The 22,839-nt window shown below is 35.2% G+C and overlaps 1 protein-coding gene across 3 annotated transcripts in view; it reads right to left on the minus strand.

Moving 5' to 3' along the window:
- LOC149773538 (phosphatidylinositol-3,5-bisphosphate 3-phosphatase MTMR14-like) overlaps positions 1 to 22,839 on the minus strand; it is a 120,046-nt gene that overhangs the window by 60,837 nt on the left and 36,370 nt on the right. For all 3 annotated transcript variants that reach the window (XM_089946408.1, XM_089946407.1, XM_089946406.1), the window contains exons 5-11: positions 20,901 to 20,976; positions 20,181 to 20,229; positions 19,489 to 19,605; positions 10,907 to 10,980; positions 9,089 to 9,159; positions 7,485 to 7,562; positions 5,232 to 5,295 (exon numbers count right to left, since the gene is read on the minus strand). In XM_089946408.1, the coding sequence (XP_089802534.1) occupies positions 5,232 to 5,295; positions 7,485 to 7,562; positions 9,089 to 9,159; positions 10,907 to 10,980; positions 19,489 to 19,605; positions 20,181 to 20,229; positions 20,901 to 20,976 (529 nt within the window). The remainder of the gene's footprint in view (positions 1 to 5,231; positions 5,296 to 7,484; positions 7,563 to 9,088; positions 9,160 to 10,906; positions 10,981 to 19,488; positions 19,606 to 20,180; positions 20,230 to 20,900; positions 20,977 to 22,839) is intronic.

Below are 22,839 nucleotides of genomic sequence, written 5' to 3' on the forward strand. Positions count from 1 at the left end.
TCCATCTTTGGAAGTTAGGTGGTACCCCTTTATGTATGTTGAAACACTTGTTGTATTTCCAGCATACAGATTACAGATAGAGATATAGTTATCATATATTTATATGCAATTCTCTTTTATTCAATGTTTTAGGACATTAATGGTGACCCCTCTTAACTCAACTTAGCCACCAGGCCCTTTGTTTTGAATGACATAACATTTTGAAAAGATCTTATTACTGATTTTATGTCTCACTTAAATTTGGAAGACATTATAATGTTATCTTCAAAACAGAAGAAGAAATAAAGCAATTCATCATGCAAAGAAAATTCCATTTAGAACAAATACGGGCATGGGAATGAGGATTAATACCAACAAAATCTATCACAATCTACTTTCTGCAGATGCAAAAGGCTGCTGTGGCCACAGCAGGGTTGCATCTAGGATTTAATAAATGTGGGTACTTGCCGCCACTGAATCTGAAAAAAAAAGGGGGGGGCAATGAAGCCATGAGGGAGGGCTTTCAAGTATGGTGTAAAAAAAACTCAATGTATTCAAAAAGAGAAATAGCAAGTATAATAAGTGCATTAAATGCATATCATGTCTTCTGTATTATATAGCATAACACTTAAAACTGAAATTAAAGTCTTATGTTTTCTAATAATATTCTATCTACACACTAACCATCAAAGAATCAAACCATAGACTGAAAATAGTGTCATTTCTCTGGCCAATCTAAAAAAACAATGTCATGTACTTCCTGATTGACTACAAATTCATACAAAGAAAGAGCTGAAGAGCACATATTTTCCTTTCATGGATGAGAAACAATAATTTTTAAGGAAAAGTCCAAAGCTCAAAATGAATTAGGGAAAGTATAGATACAGTTTCTATTTAGTTAACTCTTAACTGGAACATATATACATCTGCATCCAGACTGACTGTAATTGTGACTGCATTATTCTGCAAATATGATCACTATTTCCTAAATAGCCCCCTGTCCTTCCTCATCCTCCACTCTACCAATGCCTTGTTAAAGTTGAAGTCTCTCAGAGGAGGTCCTTCAATTGAAATCATCATGAGTCTGTTGAGAACTTTTTCTTCTAGACAGCTTCTTCCTGCAGTTTTGGTTCAATTTTTATTGCTGAATCCTCTCTCAGAGTCAGCAGTTTGGTATGGCATAACCATGGCCACTGATGCTAACTGAGCACACGATAACCCGTTACAGTGATAATGAAATGTGACCTGTCTAGACAGGAAGTAATTTCATGACAAAAGAAATAGGTACCAATTAGCCAGCTTGATTAAAAATATTTTTGTTGTTGTTGTTGTGGGGTTTAATGCCATTTTTCAGCACACGATAGGCTATACATGGCGGACAGTATTAATGGTGGAGGAAGAACCCGGGAAAACCCCAGAAAGAACCATCGACCCACGAGAAGCTACTGGCAAGCTTTCTCACATACCCACATCGGCCGAATCTGAGACTCAAACCCACGCAGACAGAGGTGAGATGGCAGTGATCCGTAATGGAGAGCGCTTTAGACCACTCGGACACTCGGGGCCCCCTGATTAAAATAGGAAAACATTATCCACCAATAAACGTTGACAGTAAGTTATGACAATGAGCTACCGTACGCAATTATGTTGGCCAATCACGACGCTTGGTGCAATTGTTATTAACACAGGGATTCCTCAAGATATGCACTGATCGGAACCTAACTGATCATGCTTTGGTTGCTTGTTAGCATATACCATTTTTCCATCTACATTTCAAAAGCAAAAAATGTAAATAAAATAAAAGAAAGTATTTGAAATTCCTCTACAAAACCTCTTGACAAATATACTGAATTTCCTCCTACTCTCATGTTGCCAACACCAACACCCAGAAAGTCAACAAAATCCAACCGTGAGCCATATTATAGAGAAGCAATATTATCCTTCACCAAGTAATAGGCAACTGACATAGCATGAATAATTGATTCAGATTTCTTGCTGATAGCTGCCATGCATGTAGTTGTAATATTTTCACTTAGTTTTAAATCAAGAATTGCCTGTTTGTGAGCTGCTAATTCAATATGACTGTCAAGGGTTGATGTCCTGAAAGATATTTTTTTGTTGCCAGTTTTTACACACCATCTGCAAAGCATCTCATTTTTTCATTCATTCCATCCATGGTTTATTTTATTTCCAGTCAGAATTGAAAGAGTACCTTTTTTTCTTGCCTTAGTTTTGTTGCCACCATCTTAAAGCACATCATCACTAGCATTATCCAATAAGGGATTAGCCTGAGGAAGTCTTTGTTTGCTACCATTGTGCCTACTGACAGAAACTTCTGCACTCTGACTGTTATTATAAGTGTCCAAGTTTTTACTGATTTTGCCATTTAACACATTGTCCCGCCAAACCAGCCTCTGTATCAAATATGCTCTTCTGTCCTTTCTTATTAACCAATCAGAACTGAGCACACGACACACAGAAATATGTGAATATTTACAACTGTACAAGTACAACATATTTGCATAGTGACAACTGGGAATTTCACAGCAAAAAAATAATAATAAAATAATGCATTCTGCATGAAAAAATGGGCACAATTCTTATTTTTTGCATGATTTTGCCCACATAGGATTAAAAATCTTGTGTGAAATCTTATTATTGGGGGGGATTTGCATGATCACACGTCCTAGATGCAACCCTACCACAGGTACTTGTATCTGTTAGTGATGAAGGAAAACTATTGAAACACCATGCCTTATTATATAATTTTGTTTGAATTTTACACATGGTGATGAACTTGTCTGAGTGGTTTAAAATTTGTTTCCTTGCTAATTTTATTTTTGTCATCACCTACATTCACTGGTAAAATGTCTTAACATAAAAAGAGAAACTTCAAATTTGTTCCCCGTGTACAATTTAAGGAGAGATGTTGCCATGATTTTGATTTACGAGGGACTTCACCCTTTGTCACCAAAAGAAGGGGAGAGTAGAAAAGGAGGGGGAGGAGGAAATGGTCATAGTTCAATATTTACCTAACACTTCAATATCTGTCTCTCTTTCTTCCTGCACACGTTTTTAGAGCTCTACTGAAATCAAAATCTTTAAAAGATGTCACCACTAGTTGTACAAGTATTAATCTATTAATTATTTCTGAGCATACTCTGTTTCTCATCTGAGTATGAATATTTCTCTGTGCTTCCTTCTTAAGGGGCAGAGCTAGCCTTGTCAGCTTGAAAATGTCAGGGAACTGATCTTCATAGCTGTTATTTACAATTTTTTGGAGCTTACAGATATTATCTTTTGGATACATATGCTCCAAAAATAGGATTTTTCAATAAAATAAACTTACTTTCTTAAATCTAGTTTACTGACCACCATGTCAGATTTCTTATCTGTTCCATAATAATGTATTAGGGTTTTTAGTCCATCAATGCCATAGTCTGCTTGTGCAGATAGAGATATTCAAATAAATATCTTTACCTCTTTATTTTATTTTTCATCCTTATTTATTCAGTTTTGGCTACTGAGAGACCCTCGACATTAAGTTGTAAAACTCGTAGGGCTGGTCTGATGGATTGAAAGTCAGCAGACATTTGCTTTGCTAGTGTCACATAGCCGGGATTTATTGCTGAATTCGGTTTGCAAGTTGGATCCTTTGTTTCCACAGCCTCGGATGGAGCCTTGGCTGAGTACTTATGGGGAGCATGACATGAATGCAGATCAATGCTGTTGTTAAATGGCTGAGCATGCATGCACACGATAATATAATATATATAATATTTATTCGGTTTATCTTAACCCTGATATGGATGCTTGGTTTTGTAGCATATGATCCACAGGACTAAACTGATTGATAAAAAAGAATGAAAATTTTATTCTATTAAATTGTCTTTATTTTAAATATGCTCAGTATTCTGCCCTTTCTACTTTCTAATGTTGAAATACCTCTAAAAAGGAGACTGACAGTCATGCCGTCTAGTTTTGTCCATCCAACATACATGTCTGACTTACTTAACACCATTTTCAGGCCCCAAGTCACTAATTGGTATCTCCATTAACAATTTCCCAAGCTAACATAAAAATACTTCATAACTTTAAAAATTGTTGTAATCATCACTATCACCAGCCAGTATTTGCCAATCGAAAATGTAAAGAACCACGCCAGGAATCATACCTTTTGGGGTTTTCTAGGTAGCCCATATTTTAAACATGAATTTGTAAAACATTACTGATGGAAGGTTCAAACTACGCCACAATGCTTATTCCAGGGCACAATGTGCCAATCAAATTTAGTTTAACAACCATTCATGTCATGCTTGAAGAACCCAGATGTGTAAACAGTTGCTTACCAGAAAAACAGATGTTGCAACAAGAATGGTTCAATTAAAATTGTATACTTTGCTGAGCACATTCTTCTATGTGGGACTTTCAACTAATTTGCAGGAGTGCTTGCACATCAATGTTCAATGTTCTCTAATTGTGTGAATTTGTACAAATTTTGCATGATTAACTCAAATGCACACCCCGACAGCATCTCTGTTTAAATACTATCAATAACGTTTGCGCAACGTTTCTCCGTTGCTTTGTTAGTACATCTTGTTTGTCATGCTGGGAATAAGCTGCACTAATTTCTGATTGGTAGTTATTATTTAAGCTGGAACAGAAAAAACAATAACCATCAATGTGATATCAATGATAACATATTTCACTGTGTGACACACCAGTAGTGTACCAGTAGTTTTAAAATCATCCAAAGTAGAGAAGATAAATTCAATGTAGAAACTTCAAGTAAAAGTGTTTATTAAATGACAAGTAAAGTACTTCATCATATATGTAGAACATGTTTGGAATGTATCATATAAGCGGAACAAGCTGCTGGGATAAGATAATTAGCATAGAGTGGGGGGGGGGCAGATTATGAACCATGTCACTTTGTTTTAATTTGCAGATGGCAAGCGACTATTCTCAACAGTCCTTTCCATTTTTGCTAATAAAAATAAGTGCCTAGGATTGTAAATGCTGTTTCAGATGAATTCTATATTTAAGAAAAACAAGGCAAACTAATAATAATTATTCATGACTGCTGAAGACTCAAATAACTTATATACAGTAAGTTATCATTTTGTATCAATTCTCCATCCCTTGTATCGATATGTGCATCTTTATAGCAAAAGTACTGATGCATCAATATATCAATGAATCGTTTCACCCCTAATGCACACACTCATTTTTACTGTAACTATGCTTCTTACCTCCTTTTAATATGTGAAGTAGAAGTTTCAGATAATTCTGTGTCAAATGTATCAGGTTCCATTGCTGAAATACAAAGGAATATGTAATGCTACATGTGAATATACATGTGACCTAACTCTTACTCCTATATAACAAGTATAACGTAGAAGTCACCCAGGATCAGTTTTTCACATCTAACTTCTTTTGCCTGTACCGTTACTGTACAATTGAGACAATTAATTTTTTTAAACATACTGTTAATTATCATTTGTAAATAAATTAACACATTATAAATACATTACGACATTCAATAATGCTCGCCTCCTCAGTTATATATCATATCAAGCTTGTAACTGACCTCCCTCTGATACCCACTCACATCACCATGTATGCACACACATACAGCAAACAAACTGACCTATCAACAATTGTCAAGCAAGTATTGCATACTGGTAGGCAGGACCAGTTGACAAGTGATCAAATCATGATCCACCTCTCAGATATTATGTGATGTCCTCTGAAACATTTGGTTGTTTAAGACTTCACAAACTTATTAATTACATAAAATGTACACATCAATATCCCTATAATACCCCATAATTTGCCCAATTTTCAATTAAATCTTCACTGGATACTAAGTTGTGCTGTTAAAATAAACATTCAAAGTATACAAGATAAATACTCCCTCATTATACCTTATAATGAAGAACATGATATAATTGTACTACTAATTGATGAAATGCGATCCATAACCACAGTTGCCTTTTAACCGGAACTGTTATAATGGAGGTTGCTATAGTGAAGGAGTGCTAAAATTGATATGCAGATGAGCAAGAGAGCGAAAAGAACCGATAAAAAATAAAGGCTGAAGTACATCAGTTACTCACAAATGGTCTTAAAGCTTATTTCAGTATTATCTCCTGCACTAGTGTCAAATACCTAGTGCACAGGGTACTAGTGTCAAATGTATATTGTACAGGGTACTCTAGTGTCAAATGCATATCTGTAGGGCATTCTAGCATCAAATACATAGTGCATAGGGTACATTACTGTCAAATACATAGTGCATAGGATACTCGTGTCAAATACATAGTGCATAAGGCATACTGGTGTCAAATACATAGCGCATAGGATACTCATGTCAAATACATAGTGCATAAGGCATACTGGTGTCAAATACATAGTGCATTGGGTATGCTAGTATGAAATACATAGTGCATAGGGTACACTAGTGTCAAATACATAGTGTATAGGGTATGCTAGTGTCAAATACATAGTGCATAGGGTACACTAGTGTCAAATACATAGTGTATAGGGTACTAGTGTCAAATACAAGGTGTATATGGTGCTCTAGTGTCAAATACATAGAGCATAAGGCATATTGGAGTCAAATACATAGTGTATTGGGTACATTAGTGTTAAATACATAGTGCATAGGGTTGTTGTTGTTGTTGTTCTATGGTTTAACGCCATTTTTCAGCACAAGATAGGCTATACATGGCGGCCAGTATTAATGGTGGAGGAAGAACCCTGGAAAACCCAGGGAAGAACCACCGACCAACAAGAAGCTACTGGCAGGCTTTCCCACGTACCCACGCTAGCCGAGCCTTGGACTTAAACCCACGCAGACAGAGGTGAGATGGCAGTGATCTGTAACGGTGAGCGCTTTAGACCACTCGGCCACTCGGGGCCCCAGTGCATAGGGTACTCAAGAGTCAAATACATAGTGCATAAAGCATCCTGGTGTCAAATACATAGTGTATAGGGTACTTGTGTCAAATATATAGTGTATAAGGCATACTAGAGTCAAACACATAGTGTATAGGGTACTCTAGTGTCAAATATATAGTGAATAAGGCATACCAGTGTCAAATACAGTGCATTGTGTACATTACTGTCAAATATATAGTGCATAGGGTACTAGTTTCAAATACATAGTGCATAGGGTACTAGTTTCAAATACATAGTGCACAGGGTGCTCTATAGTCAAATACATAGTGCATAAGGCAGACAAGTGTCAAATATATAGTGTATATGGTACTCTAGTGTTAATACATAGTGTATAGGGTACTTTAGTGTAAAATACACAGTGCATTGGGCACACTAGTATCCAATACATAGATCATCTGATGGTACATATTTTCCATGAAGTGTCATGTTCTTGTAAATTTTCTTTTAGCTGTTTGAATATATGTACACTTTTTTATATCTAATACAATGGAATACTGGAATAAAATTAATTATAAAAAACAAGTAGTGAACTGGTGTCTTACCCTGTAATTTGACCAATCCACTTCTAAATTGGAGAAGAGAGAAATATCTGGAATGTCTAGACATGCATCAACATATCCCTGCAAATCAGATCAAGATGTGTTAGATATGAAGATAAATACAATGAAATCTACATTCATGGACACTTGCATTTAATGGACACCTGCTCATAACAAAATGTGTTTATGTACATCTGTGTCAAGTATAATTACATAAAACAATATATTACAGTTGGATGATGAAGGGTAGCCAAACAAAATATTTTGGTTTCATTTATTTTTTCCCCTGGATTTTTGCCTTTCAGAGTTTGCATATTTGAAGGCATTTTATTTTGTTGCGAAAACTCTACATATACCTAAAAAAAGATTAAAAAATAACAAAACTATATCAATAATAATGGTTACTTGAATTGTTAAAAAAATACTGCCACCTGTATGAACACAATTCAAATGCCTATCAAGATCAATCACTTACACTTTGTTTTCATGTGCATGCTAAACATCAATGGGCACCTATGCAGCCAACAACACTAAGCTAATGGATTACTAAGATACATGTGTAAGATCTTGAACATCAAACATTGTCCTCAAAGTTGAACCATCAGTATTTTCTAGCAATCATGACATTAAAACAGTGGCTTAAGAGTGGTAAAATTTGACATAGATTCATGTCAGTTTGGATAACAAAATATTTCCACACATGAAGAAAAGACATGACCAGCTGCCGCTTGCATAAAGAAATAGTCAGCAGTGTCCCTATTTGATGTGTCCAGAAACCATCAAAGTGCAAAGATGTTAACTAAACCAAAAGCCAAAGGAAGCACTCCTTTCATTGTGCCTGCCTTGTGTATGGACTAAATTCAACCACTAGACTTGACAATAAATAAAGACCACAAAGAAGAAATAAAATCACATTTCCACAACTGGTATGCTAAACAGGTCATGGAGACCATCAGGGAAAAGGAAGATGCCACTAGTGAAGATAATGCGTACTGTATTAGTGGATCTCAAAACTTCAGCAACCAAGCTTCATCCTGAATGGATAATTGCAGCTCAAGCAAACGTGTAAAAGATAAGACCCATCTATCATAGGCTTCGAGAAAACTGGACTTGTACCAGAAGAATTGACTTACACAATGACAATTAAGCGGTTTCCTGAATGTATAATTGCAGCTTAAGCTAAAACAGGTGAAAGACCAGACCCATTTATCAGAGCCTTTAAGAAAACTGGACTTATACCAGAAAACTTGACTGACACAATGACAATTAAATGGTTCTGACTAAAAATTAGTGAAGTGTTTGCTTCAGTACTTGGCTGTAATTAGTGATGTATGTATATAGTGTGCATTAGTAATGGTGGGAGTATAAAAAAGGTTATATACTTCAGATATGATCATATTAGCCAGTTCTCTGGTATATTTCTTATCCATTAAATTTTTTATTATTTTGACATAGAGTCTAAAAGAAGTCTAAAAATTGCATGTTATAACAAAAAGTGCAAAAGGCTTGTTTTTGTACTCGTAAATAAAATAAATTTGCCACATGCAACCAAAATAAACAAAAATATACAGATTGTGTATCTGATTTAGTCATTCAGAATAGTGTACCTGGCTCCAGTCAAACTTCATTTCTTCTCCAAGATAACAATTATCTTTCCAAGCCTTGAAGAACTCGCACCCTGTAAATGACACAAAAGAGAATAAATCCAATGTCTCTACAATAAAAAAAATTTAAATACACAGCAAAACTTCAGTAACTTAAACATGAATCACTTGAATGTTCAGCATATTTTGTCTCACTGTAAAAAAACATTGAAATGTCTGCAATCCAGGAAAATTCTAAACAACCAGAAACTTGAATGATATATTTAGATCCTTGGTGATTCAAGTTTCTGAAAATGTTTTCTCGGAGTAAAATGCCATTTTTCAGCAAATGACTGGCAGCCAGTATATCTGGTGGAGGACCAACCTGAAAAAATCTTGAGAAAAAGCACTAACACACAGGAAGATACTGGCAAACCCTCTCACATACCCACACTGGTCTAGCCTAAGACTTAAATCCATGCAAACAAAGGCAAGATATTGCTGATCTGTAAAGGCAAGTGCTTTAGACCACTTGGCTACCCTGGTAATGGTAGATCTGGGTCAATGCAGTTTGCAATTGGGCTCAAGTTTTGAGTATTACAGTAGCCCAGTTATAACAATTGTTGCAATCAGGTGGTTGGTTGGTTGGTTTTTAATGACACTTTGAGTGCTTTATTTGGCTATGGCATGCCATGGAAATTAAATGCCTTTCCTAACAAAAAACCATGGCAACCGAACTGGACTGACCTGGGCGAATATGTAGGATCACGAGTCCAATGCTGTACCAAGTGAACTACTTCAGCTGTGAAAATCAATCCTGACATAGTTATTCTACATTATTCAGGGGCCACAACTCCATGAAAATATGTCAAAAAAGGAATATAACTGATGATGATCCAGATCTTCTTAATGCAATGCCACATACCAAATTTACTTTTGATACATTAACTTGAATACATTATCAGTTACTGAGCATCAACAAATCTGTGCGATGTGATGAAAAGGAAAATTACATGGCATGAGGGGATGCAGGTCTGGCCTTAGGCCAATTGGACTGATTTAGCCTGATCAGGCCCCACGCATTAGTAATATTTAAAAATATAACTAAAGACCGAAAGTAATTTTAAAGCGATGGAAGAAATTTTTAAGTTCAATATCATAAAAATTTGTTTAAAAGTTTATTTCCAAATGCCGTGCTCACAGGGGGCCCTGCACCTAAATCCAGGGGGCCCTGCCAAAATTATCAAAATCAGGCCCCGTGTTTGCTAAGGCCGGTGCTGAGGAAATGAATAGACACAAGCAATGATAAATGTCCCCTCAACTGAAATGACAGGCATTAATACAATAATACTGAAAATATCAATTGCCCACAATTCAGACTTGATGAGATGGACAGAAATGAGCAGAACGACATGCTAACTTAATTGATGTGGAATTTATAAAAATGAAGAAAATGATGAAGAAACTCGACATGTGGTTTTAAGAGACCTAGATGGCCATAGGTAAAATGCAAACATATAAGACACCATGGACTAGTAGTTAGTATTAATGACACTCATTAAGGGGAGCTGCAACATCACATTTTACCACATAAATACAAGTAGCAATGCTGAGTACTCCAATTAGCACAGCTGCAAATTTGCACCAGTATGCACTTCTATTTTGACTACCTTTGCATCTGAGGTCATGTACGCTATGTAATTTCATGGCATTTTGATCCAGATGCACAATATAACTAGATGGACTCAAGTATGAACAGACTTATAGAATGATAAGGATAACATAATACTGTATGTACCTTCCACATTCATCACAGGCATAAAATAGTGAAGTGAAACAAACCTGGATATGGAATCGACATGATGTGGAAATCTTTATACCGGTTCTCCTTGTCAACTTTTTCTGATGATGTGATACTGGAAGATCAAAGAAATAATACAACAGTGGCTTTATTTCATCAATAACATTTATTTATGTTCTAATTTTCATTTAATACTATGGATCAAATACAGTTGCTGTTTCAGTCTGGTGTGTGTATCTATACACACAGAGCTTCCTGTACTGAGCATCCCTGCATTCAGGACTTTTAATTTCTGTTTTCTACAAGTTTAAATGCCGGGCTCCATTTTTCAAGTCCCGTGGTCCTGGATTGCCATTTTCACAATGTACAGATATCTCTGGATATTGTTATGAATAAGATAAAGTGAAACCTGTCAAAATTTTATAATCCTCCTTTTGAAATCTCACATACTTTTTTTCCCTCTATCTAAAATAATCTGTCAAAAAAGGGTCTTTAAGTGTCCTTTATAAACAGCCATTAAAAGTACTTTTAATTTGCTTACATGTAAATATCTACTTATAATCATTAAATTGTGCTTGTATAATTTTTTATTATGGTATTAAAATAACCAATTAAAGGAAATATAATCTAAGTTTGTAAATAATTGTTAACATGGTGACTAAAAACAAAAATCAAGGTACTGATAATACTGATGGCTTGGAGGGTTGATATGATACTAAAGTACATCAGATCATTTGGAAGAACATAACTCTTGTATTCATGTCCCTGTTTTCTAGCTTAACATACTGCTCTAAATAATATGACAGATTTTTCTACTTTCTTTTCTATATGTGACAATACAGAATCATTACCATCCAAAGCATTATTTGAGAAAGCAACTATTTTTCAGTAAATTATGTTTCTCTTATAATACCCACATGCTCACATTACATTTGGATAACTTTCTCTTCTTCCTCCAAATCCAGAACTCCCCAAAATATACATTCTATAGAGAAAGGGAAGCAATTCTTACAGGTTAACTCATCATTCTACCCTCAAGGTGGTTACCATTATGGTGACTAGTTACGGCAACCTCTTCTTAGGAAGAAACCAGGTTGTGTCATTAAAACAATTAACCATCAGAACAGATCTGCATGTAGTTAAGAGAACCGGATGTAGTTCAGATCTATGCATGTCATATGTAACTCACTCTGCATCCTGCATTTAGTGTTATTATAAGCTGCATTGGTATGAATGATAGCTTCAATGAAGGGGGGAAGCTGGAGGCTCAAACTTGGACATGTTTGGCTATGTCAAAACCAAGGAGAGATTTCATTTGGTAGTAATGTGAGTGTATTCTGGATATGTCAAATCTTGTTGGAGCCACAGTTGTCTTTTCCTTAAATTCTTAACATATCTGAGATCATAGAATAATATCCCTTGATTGTAATATGGGCTAACTTCTTCTCTTCCAAGAGAAAGAGTTGGAAGTTTACCATCAGGGAATGGATGCTGACAGTAAAATGGCATTGATGTGATTAACAACACATAATTTCCCCTTGTGTCTCCTAAAAAGCAGGTGATCTTCAGCAGATGCTATCCTCTTCACAAGTAAAGCTCCAAACTTTTTTTTTGTCAGGACATCACTTAGGAGATAATAGTGATGGTTTTTCTGGACATGGATGGATCTCAACTGCTTGAGATGAGTGGACATTGCTATGACTCACCTCATTATATCTGTTACAAAATCAAAGTCACTTTTGTTATGTACCCCTCATTTCTTTATTATCTTTATAATCAAGGCTAATGAATTGAAGATGAATGCCCACATTACCCCTTTTCTGATTATAAGAGCATGTACAGCCTGTGCTTCTGGGGTCAGGAAATTCATGAGAAAGAAATGCCAAGCAGTGGATGACTCCAAAAGGTACAGACCCGATGGAAGGTTCCTTGAGGGACAACTCTGTATTAAGCAGTTGGAAACCCTATATCATCAGTCAGCCAAGACAATGAGATGGACAGGAATGTGTCAGACTTGAATATAATCTAATATCAGGAATTTCCATGAAGGTATACCCTATCTATGCCTTGTGAATGTCTTGCCTTGCAGAGGTATTTCAGCACAACTGAATCATTTCACAATATCAGGGCCATGTTTCCTTGGAGATGTTCCACCCATGTATGGAAGAAACTGAGATTGACATCATTTCCAAGAGGAAGATATGAAAAACTTTCTCAATAAGCATCCACATTCCACTGATCATAGCAAGTCAAGTAATAACTGTGCTCACCAATCAGTTAAACTCAAACTGCAGCAGGTCCACCACCGCATTGAGAAGGAAGAGGAGCTATGAAACTTCCTCGCCTAAACGACTCATTGTTTAATGCTTTCTCCTTTGCATGAGCTATACTTTCTGTGCATCTGGGAGAAAGAAGCCAGGCTTTTATATTTTAAGAGTTTCATATCCTGATGAACAATATGCTGAGGGGGAATAACTCCTACTTCTCTACATTGATTATTCACCCAAACTGAATGATGAAGCAAGGTTGTTCATGTTGTGAAGCCAAAACCATACTTTCCTAATTGTTGTCCAGCAATGCTGCTTCTTTGTGGAAGATGTTTTGAACTTGGATATGGAATGGTCTAACATCTTATTGGTGGCCTACCTTAAAGGTCTTGGATGATGCCTTCTCTGATGCATGAATGATTCACTCAATGTATTTGGGAAGAAGATGCCAAGTTGATACGTGTTAAGGGTTCCATACCTAGATCAACAAAATGTTGAGAACAGGTAAGGTCTGCCTTCTCTAAATTGATTATCCACTACACAATGAATGAAGTAAAGTTGTTCATGTCACAAATCAAATATGAAACCATAACTTAGAGAATATTTTTGTGATGTGTCATGCAGGAACATTGTCATCTCTGCCGTCAACATCCTGAACTCTAAGTGAAAGACCCAAGGGCTTCAACTTTTGGGCTGTATGAATCAGTATACAGACAGACATGTTGGACATATCAAGACAGATCACATCATATGAAAAGAGTGTAGTCAAGCACCTCAGGTGGGTCACAAGAGGGTATAGGTATATTGTATCATTGACGATTGATCAGATGGCCTGGGCAAGTAGAAACTGTGTTTATTTGTGGGCATATGGCCACATATTTCACTCAGCCAGAAGAAAACAGAAAAATCCAGCACTGTAAAGACCAACCACTGCGACTGTTTCATGAAAATAGTCCCTTTTCTTGAACAGTCCCTAATGGGGTTGTGCAGAAAAAGGAGTTGTAATGAAAGTTAATGGGCAACTCTTTTGCCTCTTGCTTTTATACCTCCTCAATCTGATGCCCTTTTTAACAAAAGTGGAGAACTTAAAGGGAGGAAGAGTATTTAAAAACAGACTTATCCCCAGTGGGATGATAATATATAAATGCCATTTCTACTCACTGACATATCAACAACAAAGAGTCGAACTGATCATATGAGATTCTAATGCTTGATAGGAGTCACATATTCTTTCTACCGTATTCATGAATACAGTATGTTCAGGCACTGTTTCTGAATCTGCATGGGAAATGTCAATTTGATATCATCCATGAGATTAAAAATCATTATATTACATTCACTGATAAAGTATATTCTGTTGCCGTTTTGCATCATCATGTGAGCAGAGGGAGAAATTAAACAACACTCATGAGACTAATCAAAGATTATGTGGTGTTCACAGATACAGTATACTCTGTTGCAGTTTTGCATCTGTACTGGGAGTTGAGAAGGCATTTTGACATCCACCATGAGATAAATCAACGATTCTCCTATGAGGCATACATCTAAAAGCTTCCCATCACGTCTCTCAATGTGCTAAGTTTTGTGGCCCTTGAGATACTTTTCAAAATGTGTGACATTACATGCATGTGCCAACAAGCAATTGTATGTGAATACACTCAGAGATCTTAAATTCTTTAAACTTCTTGCACTTGGCTGCCATCTCTGCAATAAGGAAGAGAACAAACAGGTACATATAACAAATATACATAAATTGAAATAAATGAAAAAGGCAATACCAAAATGACTTAGAAGAGTAATAGGTGATAAGTACAGTCCCCAGAAATTTCTCGTGTGAACTGAATGTTACTGATCAAAATAATAACAGTATGATAATCACAAATAAAACAGTATTCTGACTTACCACAACACTGAAAACAAAAAATGGATGATGGCATCTAAGTATAAGATTAAAGGGAATCAATGGAGAACATTTTTAATGCATGATAGCAAAAGTGAAACCAGACACATCTGTGTATAATGGTAACTACCTAATAGATAGAAAGCGGCAGTAACCTGTAAGAGCTCATTTTCTTCATCTATATATTATATAGATAGATGATTTAGAGGTAGCAAAGAAAGTTATCCTAATGTAATGTGATCAGTTAATGTATCAGATGGAGAAATTACTGTGATTTCCTTTTAAATACATTGCATACTACTGTTCCAGTATTACTATCGGTGGAACAATACCCAAAGGGAAGTAACTACTATCAGGGTTAATCATGCACATAAAAAATGAGCTGTCTCCCTTGTGACTTAAATTGCAATTAAATGTCAGGGGACGTATAATTTCTTACTAAATTTTTGAAAAACTATAAACACTGTTACAAGTATAAACAGCAAAAATAATATTTTGCACATGAGACTGAACAAAATGCCATACTGAAAAACTTGTGGCAATAAATGCTGTCACTGTAACGTAAATAAGAATCATTTCTGTTGCATTCATTTTGTAATTTGTAATACAGAATAGAGAGTATACCGTATTTACTGTACATATTGGGATACAATAAAATAATTAAAAAATCCTGTCCCAAAATTTATGGTGAAACATTTTTACACCTAGGTCAAATGTCAAATCTGTGTTGAATTTGCGCCCTTCCCACTGCATGTTGCATCAAAATAGATAAACAAAACACATTTGATAATAAAATGAAAGAAACCAACCTCGTATTGTTATTATTTATTCCTCTTTTTTTTCATCATAATCATTAAAGAAAAAAAATATATTCACAAACTGTGTCACATTTGCTAAGCCCCAGCTATAAAGTCATGTATAAGCTATAATCTAGTGTCTTGGAAATACATTACTGCGGCCATGTGTTTGATGTCAAAAGGCTTCCGCAGGCTAGTGTTAATCTCTTACACAATGTTACCGTGACCAACCAGAAGACTGGAAACTTGAGCTGGCGAAGGCGACTGCTTGCATCACTTAACAAAGGCTTGCCATATCACACCTAGGTGTTACAGCTTAGTCCCAAGATCAGAGGGAAGCCCACAGGGTGAACGAGACATGTTCTTCTCTGTACCCATGCTGACAGACAGCAAGAGGGACATTGTCTGCTAGGTTTGATTGGATCGGTCCACAGCAATGTTCAATCAAAAATTGAAATTAATGGTGTGACTAAAATTTGACGCAAGTTATACCTTCTAACTAGCAAGCAAAAGTTTAGTCTCACCCCTGAAGATTGCTGAGCAATACAGGGTTACTCAGGAAGCCACTCATAATTTGGAGGTAAAACTTAGACGCATATTTAAAGGAAAGTAAGTTATTTGGACGATTTCTGCAGAATATTGCAGCATCATAATTTTAATTATGTGTACTTAATTACTAGCATCGTTTAGTCTGTAGAATTACCTTTGTAGTGTTTCATTTACATACATATTTGAGAAATGGGCTTGAATCTACGTAGAGAATTATTAGAAATGTGGCGGAATTATGTAGATTGTTAACTTGTGGTCAGAACTGTTGTTGTTGTTGTTGTAGGGTTTAATGGCATTTTTCAGCACAAGATAGGCTATACATGGCTGCCAGTATTAATGGTGGAGGCAGAACCCAGGAAATCCTTGGAAAGAACCACCGACCCTCGACAAGTTACTGGCAAGCTTTCTCACATACCCATATTGGCCGAATCCGAGACTCCAACCCATGCAGGCAGAGGTGAGATGGCAGTGATCCGTAATGGAGAGCACCTTAGTCCACTCGGCAACTCGGGGCCCCCTGTGGTCACAATTAATTTTGTAATTCACTATCAGGTTCCTTTGTAGTAAATTAGTGCATTTATTAATGTGTTATGTTTGAATTTACACATGCTTGGATTGTGAATTTGGAAAAAGGGTGAAGGGTTAATATGGATGTATGCATATATCAGAGCATGGATATTTGAATATTTGTTTACTTTGTATGAGTTGCAAATTTAGAAATGCATCTGATTATTGTGATATTGTTTAGTATAACAGGATTAGGAATATGTATTGATGTGACAGAATTTATTGATGTGTGTATAAGATGTAATTTATACAGTGCTGTATTATGAAGTTTATTTGACCATACAAGAACATATGGGTATCTCGATGTGAATGAATGCATGACCAAATTTAACAGCTGTTATCTGATGATAGCCTGTGTGTAGTGTGAGATGAGAGGGCTAAGGAAAAATAATATACCGTCCTGTGTTTTCACAGGAAGGTTTTTAGAGGACACAGAACCCCAGGCTTGATTGAGTCCTGAGTCTTCAAGAGTTGGAAATGGAAGTGAGACTAGCTGAAACAGTCGAAGTCGACAGAAGTATAGTCGGTGGAAAGTGGAGGAATTTGGAGAAAGTTGAGGAGGAAGCGAAGGAATCTGGAGAAAGTTGAGGAGGAAGAGGAGAGGGAGTTGGGAGAAATAGGAGAAAGAAGAATTCCACAGATGAGTAAATACAAGGACAAGTGGAAATCGATCTCACACTGCTAATCAAGTGATGCAGTAGGTTATTAAAGGGTCAAGCAGATGGAGTGTAATTGGGAATTTGAATCATTTGATCATTGATGTGTTATTAAATTGTTATTCATTGAAACTTCAACATATTTGTATATTTAACCTTCTAACCATCGGCATTGCTGGCTGGGGACGAGGAGCTTTACATCTATCTTTCACTAATTTTACTTCCAACCAAAAATCTGAGCCTGGGTGGGACTTCTATAATAGTTTAAATAAAATATTGGGAGAACCCCACCACAACTATAACAACCCTCACAATCTGTATATATAGCATAGGCATCCATACTGTAGTGTGTATTGCTTATGTCAGATAACACACAACATTGTTCATTGATGTGAACATAGAGAAACAAATCATGTTTAATTGTACTCAAAGGTTTTAAGATGTTACCTGACTGAAAACTGGATCCAACAAAATTGCCAACGAGAGTGAAATAATCAACTGATTTCTTCAAGGCATGTCATTCATGTATGACATAGTGTTATATGCAAAATAACCATGACCTTATTTAATCCAGGTCAACTATATAACAGTATCTAGGAAATAAAAATCATTATTTGAAAATATGTTCACTTGATTGTAAATGAAATTTTTTTTGTTAGCATGGGTTACAAAAGCATTATTAAAGCAAGCTACTGCTGTGCATAATATTTACCCACAAACATCAATGCCTGTTTGTATTAATTATGACTACAGATGCTAAGCAAATAGAAGTCGGGTGGTGAATAAACAACACTGACAGCAAGGAATAACTCATTGTTTGAACTTAGAGACAGGATATCAAAGACAAAGGTTATTTTTATTACAAAGCAAGCTGATCTTGGAAGCCGACTTTGGATTCTTTTAAGCCCATTTATTTTTAAAGGATATCAATACAAAGGTTATTTTATTACAAAGCAAGCCAAAGTCAGGAGCCGACTTTGGATTCTTTTAAGTGTGCAAATTCCTTTTTTTTTTAAATACAAAGTTAGTCGACATAGATAGCTAACTTTGGTTCTGTTTCACAGGAATTTTGAAAATAAATCAAACATATTTTAAAGAGACACAATATAGTGCTTTGTTCATGAACAATGGTGTCCCAGTGTTGCCCAGAAGATCTTAAGAAAATAAAATCATTTGACGAATTTGTGAAGGAAAGAAAAGAAGATAAGATGATTTCACCTACTAAATGATCATTAAGATGGATGAAATTCCAGTGTACATTGATCTTATTCCTGGATGGACTGTCGATAAGATGGGGGTTAAAAATGTGAGAATTAGCATGACTCATGCAGATTTAAAAAATCTGACTTTACTCCTTGCAGTTTCCACTTCAGGAGATGTGTCACCTCCAAAGATAATTTTTCACGGCATGAGAAAGCTAAAAGATATTCATGCACCGCAAGAATAGATCATACATGTGCAGGAGAAGGGTTGGGTTGATGAGATGATGCTGCAGTGGAGTTTTATCTCAAGTACACATTTTTATATTTTAAAAAATTAAATTTCAGTTGGAGTGCATTTCCTAACATGTAATTTTGAATGATTTAAAATGTGTCACAAAACTTATGACTAGAAAAAAACAAACGACGTGTCCCAGAACATGTATTGCACAAAAAATTACTTTACGGTGTCCCAACACATACGGTAATTACAGTATGGAGATTATTTATAAATTTATATTTACTCTGAGTAGGTTTATATTATAAACAAGTCTGTACTTGTACAATAAAACATCATAAATACTTCATTATCAAATATTTTAACACTTCAACAGTTCTGGAGACACATATATCAAACTAATTTTGCATTCCTTGCTTTTGTCATACACATAAGTAACAGAATACATACGCCATTCCAAACTTGACTTTCTTCTTTTCAACCATAAGATCACAGATATAATCAACAGAGAGGGATTTTAACAGCTTGATGTCCTGACCTCTGTATCGATCAAACATCTGCAGCTCGCTGAAAAAAAATGAAATTTCCACCATGCAAATAAGTGCATGTAAAAAGTTTTCAAAAGTGCTAAAAAATATTCAAATGCAACTTTGAATAATATGTACTATTAGACTGGTTACAAGGAGTATTAATGAAGTACCTTGTACAATATACCAATAAAAATAAACTGATTTCATAAATGTCATAATGATTATTATAAGTGCTGAATCTTTCTGTCAATAAATCAATTCATGTACCTAAGTTTAAAACCTTGATGGATTAAAATATCTTGCATACATCTTAGTCATAATACAGCGATCTCCACTTACATAAAGTTCTCTAATTAAAACGTAGCTTAATATCGTGAATTCACTATTTTTCACAGGGTACCCATTTATGTGAATATCACGACTAACAGTCAATAATAATCCTGTATGGAAACAACAGGCTCCGTTCCACAGTCGACAAATTAAAGTACTGATATAAACACCATTTGTTAAAAATCCACCAAAAAACTGATATTCACGAATTGAATGAATTCACAATATTTCTGGAGTGGGGGGTGTATGGTCACTGCAGATGGGCCACTTCTTTTAAATTACCTATACGGCTTTTGTCCTGTCCCTGAGCTCAATGACGAATCTTCCCCACCTGGAATAAAAGGTTTAAAAAATTAAGTTGTTGTCCTTGTTTTTATGTTTTCCTTTATCTTTGTATTTCACATTTAGTATTAAAAGTCATGCCTTTTTGGATTCTTATATGAAAAGACTGGCTTGAATAGTTTTGATGTGGCCAACTTTGTGACATCAGCCATCCTAAAACATTCCAAATGCATATTAAACTAAAGTATAGTTTTTCAAGTTTACAATGTTCATTTGCAACAGAGGTATTTGGTGTATAATTTATGTACTAAATAATTGAGAATATATGAATAATGATTATATATGGCATACTATGTGCAAACCGTTAAGTGTCAGAAAATACTCAAAATTAAGGCTGAAAAATATGATATGTATCAGAACTAGCATAGACATATGTTCTAAATAATTTTGCTTGTAAGAGTGCATGAAAGACACATAAGGAGAAAAAAAGAGACCATTTCATCATTTGAAGACTGACCAGCGTTAAGTTAGAAATATATGCACACTAACAAAATAATTATTTACATATATACACACACCAACAAATAGCAATTAGTAGATATTATTTTTGGTCTCCTCACCCATCCAAAGACATATATTTTACTTATTCTCTGTAATTTCATCATTAAACTAAACCATTGTTAACCACACTTAAGACACCCTATACATATAAAGACTTACTTGGAAACAGAAAATCTATCCCTGATCGCCCATACATCTCTGCTCCCCCAGCTAAGGTAGCTGACCGGCAAATATGCTGAATAAAGGAATGGAAAATTGATTAGAAATGTAACTGGTAAAAAAAGAATAACATTAGAAACATATAATCTATCCTTTGTAGCAGGTGCCCTGTTTTTGAACCATATTTTAAAAAAAATGAAGATATCCAGTATTGATCAAAAATATCTTTGGCTTCAAAGCTAGAAATATGATTGGTTACAGATGACATTTTCTTGATTTACGTCATTTTCATTTCACAATCTGAGCTTTATCTATGAAAAAGCTGAGGAATACTTGAATATTTCACTCTTAAAAATACATTATATAGCTGAATACTGTACATATAAGACATATTAGGTTCAAAAGGACTTTTTATAATAGAGACTTATTACGTTATCAATGATACTGTGTTTACAACATGAAAAAAATTATTTGTATACTGACATGGAAAAATGATTTGTATACTGACAACATGGAAAAATGATTTGTATACTGACAATATGGAAAAATGATTTGTATACTGACAACATGGAAAAATGATTTGTATATTGACAATATGGAAAAATGATTTGCATTGACAATATGGAAAAATGATTTGTATACTGCCAACATGGAAAAATGATTTGTATACTGACAATATGGAAAAATGATTTGTATACTGACAACATGGAAATATGATTTGTATACCGACAATATGGAAAAATGATTTGTACACTGAGAACATGGAAAAATGATTTGTGTATTGACAATATGGAAAAATGATTTGTATTGACAATATGGAAAAATGATTTGTATACTGACAACATGGAAAAATGATTTGTATTACTGCAGTGTTTTATCTACAAATGGCTTCATGTACGTCATTTGACTCATCAAGGCAAAAAACTGAGTAAAAATCCAAACCTGAGTCTTATTTAAGCTGATGATCAGTTTTCAGTAGTTTTAAAAAAATAATTATATTGTTTAAATACACAACAAAAATATTAGTTAAAAAATGTGACTAAAGCCAATAAGCCAATTCCCTTGCCAGAAGCATCTGAACATTTTATACTTGTTAAAAATCTTCTTGATGGTTTCATGTCATCAGAAAAATTCTAAGAATATATGACAAGACGTTTATTGTTGGCTATGTCATTACTTTCATCTGCCATTGCTGTCACAATTGATGAATGTTGCAGGTCACATATAAGACTATCCTCAACATTTGATTGGCCCCTGCAGTAACTCTGAACTGGTAGTAGCCAAGTCATACTGATTGGCAGAATTCTTCAAAATGCCAATGGCATAAATATCTTCAGCCATTAAGTCATGTATTAAGAAGAGATTTGTATTTTAAAAAAGGGTTGTCTTCTAAACTCAGCCAATGTACGCACTTACACACTTAAGTAGCACTTTCACTGCTATGTCTTGCTTGGAAGAATGTTTTTGTAAACCTGCATTCAAATCAGCCTGGTGTTGTGGACCTTCAATCAGCAGTTTGTGTTCTGGTGGTGTACTGTTCTGAAAGTTATTTTTTTTGTGCTTTTGTAAAGGAGTTTTTTTAGCCTCTGCACATATATGGTAAAACATAAAGGCATCTTCACTGTCACATCCTTCACTTGAATTAACTTCTTTTTGAAAATGTAGCCACTGTGTTTTCAACCATTGCGGCACAAATTACATTTCATCTTACGAGTAACCATTACCTCATCTTTGGATGATGAAGGATTCACTGGTTCAATAACAATACTATTATCATCATTGTCACAAATGTGGTCCAAAAGATAATTTTGTTTCTTTCGGATCTATTTTAATATTTTTGCCTTGGATGCAATTTTCAGTTGAACACTGACAGATCTTGGAACAATGCAAGGCACACAACTGAGTGAATGGAAATTGTTGCTTCATTGCATGACAAAGG

This window comes from Sinohyriopsis cumingii, unplaced genomic scaffold (assembly GCF_028554795.1).
Source record: "Sinohyriopsis cumingii isolate HCF-2022 unplaced genomic scaffold, ASM2855479v2 utg000646l, whole genome shotgun sequence".
Taxonomy (NCBI): domain Eukaryota; kingdom Metazoa; phylum Mollusca; class Bivalvia; order Unionida; family Unionidae; genus Sinohyriopsis; species Sinohyriopsis cumingii.